This window comes from Poecilia latipinna, unplaced genomic scaffold (assembly GCF_001443285.1).
Source record: "Poecilia latipinna isolate Pla-1442-1.1 unplaced genomic scaffold, P_latipinna-1.0 Scaffold2792, whole genome shotgun sequence".
NCBI lineage: Eukaryota > Metazoa > Chordata > Actinopteri > Cyprinodontiformes > Poeciliidae > Poecilia > Poecilia latipinna.
This window is the reverse complement of record NW_015115408.1, coordinates 22204-26894: the sequence shown is the minus strand read 5'-3', so window position 1 is coordinate 26894 and position 4691 is coordinate 22204. Positions and strand designations below refer to the sequence as shown.

General features: G+C 39.8%; 1 protein-coding gene across 1 annotated transcript in view; it reads right to left on the bottom strand.

Annotated features, from left to right (window-relative positions):
• LOC106939174 (rho GTPase-activating protein 39-like) overlaps positions 1-4691 on the bottom strand; it is a 22902-nt gene that overhangs the window by 11952 nt on the left and 6259 nt on the right. The window contains exons 4-5 of the mRNA XM_015021480.1: positions 4012-4103; positions 2960-3129 (exon numbers count right to left, since the gene is read on the bottom strand). Of these exons, the coding sequence (XP_014876966.1) occupies positions 2960-3129; positions 4012-4103 (262 nt within the window). The remainder of the gene's footprint in view (positions 1-2959; positions 3130-4011; positions 4104-4691) is intronic.

Sequence of the window (4691 nt, the reverse complement as noted above, 5' to 3'; positions counted from 1 at the left end):
TTGATGTATTTATGGATCTTGGATGTTTCATCCTGGACAGTGGCTCTCACACTCACTAGTCCTCTGCCTCCTTCCTTACAGCTCGTGTACAGTCTCAGGGTGCTGGATTTGGGGTGGAACCCTCCATGCATGGTTAGTAGCTTCCGAGTCTTAACATCTGTGGTCTTCATGTCTTTCATTGGCCAGCTAATTATTCCTGCAGGGTATCTGATTTCTGGTAAGGCATAGACTTACCAGAAATCACCGGGGTGAAGTCCCACAGGATCTTAGCTCGGTTATTCCGGGGTAGGTTGTAACACCTGCTGGGGTAAGTTGTAACAATTAGACAATAGAAGCAAAAACAGAGGCCACACCATGTAATATGCTTCAAAAAGAGGTTTACTGAATTAAAAGAACAATACAAGAACAATCTCTCTCTCTCTCTGTGACTGACCATAACTCAAATATACTCTGTGTGTGTGCACGTGTGTAAATTATTCTACTAGAACAAACTTCCTTAACATGTATAATGTATGCTTAATAAACACTGAACAAACATGTAAGTTTAACAAAAACCAATGTCAATGTATGTGTGTGTTTGTGTCTATGTGTGTGTATCCTTAATCAGAGTAACAGTGGTGACGAATGATGGTAGCTCAGGAGTGCAGGCTTGGTGGGCCCAAATGGCTCCATACAGACAACACAAAAATATTGATCGTCTGAGGTCTCAGAATCCTCAGCGTTGGCTTTTAACATTTTCTTGGCAGGCTTTCTCCCCTTCCTCTTTTGCTTGCCTTTATTCTTCGCAAAGAAACTCTTCCTTACATTTTTGCTTCCTCTTCTCTGTTCTTCTTCCATCAGTGCTTGTTTCACTGGTGTGTCAGTGAGTATTTCAGATTTCCTTTTCTTCCTGATCCTGCCAGTTGTTTCCCTTGGCCCTGCTTTTGGAAATGGCCGCACAGCCAAAGGATTGAATGCCTGACCAGGAGACACCCCCGAGGTGCTTGGCTCATCTGGAGCACAGGACATGGTCACATCATTAACTGCAGAGGAGTCAGAAGTAGTAGTCTCCAGGTGAGTTGGAGGAGACTGCGGCTGGAAAGCTCCAGATGTCAGTGATGTACCTGGGTCGGGACAGTCAGTGACTTGTGAGGGTGCATAGTCATACTCCTCAAAAATGTCAGGATTGAAGGCCCAAATACCTGTGGATTGGAAACCGGCATGAATGTTTTTCGGTGTTGCAGCTGCAGGCTGAGCAGTCTTCACAATACTTGGAATATCATATATCGTCTTGGCAGGATTCATATTCATCCAGGTATCACTTGCGGCGTTCACCATTTTCTTAAATGGGCCGTAGACACTGCGATCCAGTGGCTGAAGTTTATGGCAACAGTGGGGAGGGGAAGGTAAGTAGCATCAGTCTTTTGTATTCACTGCCTAGGCATTCTGTAAAATGATTAAAATAAAAATATTCTTAGTTGTATGTAAGGGGATGGTTGTAACACTTTTTAAAGATGTGTAACAACCCACCCCACCCTCTTAGCCATGTTTAGCTAGCTGTAGTAGTATGGCGGTTTGAAATTAGCATGGGAAAATGCATCACATTTTGCCTGAGAAATTACACTTTCATCTAATGTAAATCATATGGTTTTATCTGCAACAGTATAAGTTCTAAACAAAATATAGTCATGGTCAAATAATTTACTTTCTTACCTCAAAATCCGTTTTTTCTCCTTAGTATCTGCATGTGCCTGTTTCCAGCCTTGACAATCACAATATGGGATTGAGGAGGAAGTGGGTATGCATGCGCTGCATACCCACTTTCAGTGAAGTGAATCTGGATAATATCCCACATGAAAAAAAGAAGAGTGCAGTGGGAGAGCCGGAGTCCAACACATCTTCTGAAGGCCTTAATTTGGCCTTAACATTTCTCTCCAGAAGACTTTGAGTCATTTGTACAAGTAAAACTGACAAAGGCTCTAACACGTGATCATTAGCTTCACAAGTTTAAAATAAATGCAATGCTGCCAAGCAGAGCTGGACGCTCTTTGAAATACTAACGGAGCTATACGTCTGCCATTACTGAAACCACCAATTCAACCGGACCCGAAATAGCTGTTAACAGACCAGACACAGAACTATAGAAGTACATACCAGATCACACAGTCTGACCAGAGGTATGTGTCATTCATTGTTTCATTTCCGAAGCTGAAGGCAGCAGCAGCAGCAAACACCAGCTCCTACGACCAACTCTGTCCTCTTCTTCTGTTTGGTCCTCCTCATCTTTTCTACATTCTGATCGATTTCAATGTGCTCCGGTTCAAATTAAAAAGGCTTAATAATGTTACTCATCACTGTTTTGACAGGAGGAGCCAGGTAGCTGGACCTATAGACATCATTTACCCATAATTCATTGCAGTGTGAACAACATGGCAACATTCTTGTGACAATATTTTATTAAAATGCATAAAAAACCAAACAACCTACAGTACTATTTTTTTTACTATTGTTTTTACATATAAAATAAATATTTCTCAAATACAGTCTATTGTTACAACTAGTAATGGATCCCTTTAAGTCTGCTGAGTTTCAGCATGTTTGTTTGCCTTTAAAAAAGAAAAAAAAAATGTTGCAGAATTTTTTTTGGGGAGAAAACCAGCACTGACTCCTGGTGAAATAGGATTGTTCTAGACATGTTGGAGATAAGTTTTTTGATAACAGGTTATACTGAACATACATGTGACATTGCAAAAATTATTTTCAAGAGGAAGACATCAACTCCTTTACACAAGTATAGCTGGCATGAATTTATTACCATGCTCTACTTCATACTGTATGTGAGTAAAAGTAAAAGGAATCAGTTGTTCATTAATTGTCTCAGTGTGAAATGGTTAAAATATTCCAGCTCCAAGTGAATCAGAAAATGATCAGGTGATTGATACAACAGCACATCTTCTGGCACTGTGAGTGAGTGTGTTACCTGTAGGAAGCGAATGAGGTAGCAGAGTACCAGCTTATTGATGTGTGGCAGGCCCAAAACCACATTGACAGCAGCCTCTGGGTTGTCATAGCTACTGATACACTCCTCGTAGAACTCATGAGGGATCAGCGGCTCTTCCAGTTCCCGGTACCAGAGTTTCAACAAAGAAGCTGGGATTGAACCCGACAATACAGAGCAACAGGTTAGAACATTTAAACAACACCCTGATGATCTTCAGATCCCCAGATCCATCTTTCAGTCCCTCCTCCTTAATATCTACATGCTCCACTCACTCAGGTTAATAAACAAGACAAGTTACTATAATTATACAGGTGATACAAAGTCACCAAGTGACTGGCCCCTTTCAAGTGTTGAGCAGAACAAATCCAATTCACGACACATCATCTCTTAGTCTATTTTACTTATGAACTTTGACATAGTTCATAAGTAACCCATAAAATGGGTTAGAGTGAGAGAAATGTATGGAGCTATAGTTGAGGTCAAAAATATTACTCCCCACTCCCCTTAAATTTAAAGTACTGTTCAAAAATTCCCCAAATGCTGTTAAACAGATAATACAGCTTTTCCGAACATCATAGTTTTATTTTAGATGCTTTATTTTGCACAGAACCTGAATTATTTCACAAAAAACAAAAACTACCAGAGTCAAAATTATCACTAAAACAGCTTCTTTGCACAAGTTTTTTCTGTTTGCGTCCTGTCTGTTTAAACCCTCACAGTTTGCTTGAAATTTCTCTATGTTAAAAGGAAAAGAAAAACATTGTCACTGTCACCACTGACTTGCTCAGCTTGATGCAAAGTCCCTGAATCCATGTTTAGTAACGTCAGTTCCAATCAACTGATGTTACTAAGCAATGCTTAGGATTAAAACTGTAATTGGATCTGAAAGTGAGTTGGACTTAATTTTGCCGCTAGATGCATGTTGCTGAGCTGTTACAAAAAATACATGGAAGAATTTTTATCTATGATAGATATTTTTATCTATCTAGACACTATGATAGAAACATTATAAATCATAGTATCCTGTTCACCTGGGATGTGTGGATCTTCCAGTCCTGTGGGAATTTTCCATTGATCAACTTGCAGCTTTAAAGCATTAACTTCATCTATGTCCCCTGGTACCCTAGAGATCAAAGGCAGGGTGCAATTAAGTAGAGATAATAAAAGCAGACCAATACAGTACAGTTATGTACTTCAATTGCCTAAAGTCTGTGAAAAAAAATACTAACTGTGAATCAGTGCAAAAACAAATACACTGAATAACACTGATTTTTAATAGGCTAAATGGAAAGTGCAAAGTTAGAGTCTGATTTGAACCTTCTAATCTGACAGCCAAGTGGGTAAAATACTCTTTATCAGCCAAAGAATCACTTTTCTCTCTTTTGCTTTCAGTGAAGGCTGACGCTTTTTTTCCTCTGCTCTCCTCCTGGCCATGCCTGCCCTGCCTGCTCTGTTTTGGTGCTGTCTTTTCCTCTACTTTTGGAGCCTTTCTTTGCATATCGTCCAAATGTACAAATTATGGTCTCTCAATGCAATTGAAGACCTGTTCCCAGTCTTCTTGATGACAAGACAGGGCGCACCCTGGATTTATTCATTATAAAAAGATTTCTGCTGTTTTGAGCTTGTGGATATCTGGCTTACTACAACCCAGAAAAGGAATTAGAACAAACTTAGAATCCAGAATTTTTTTTTTCCCAGAACAGGAACATTT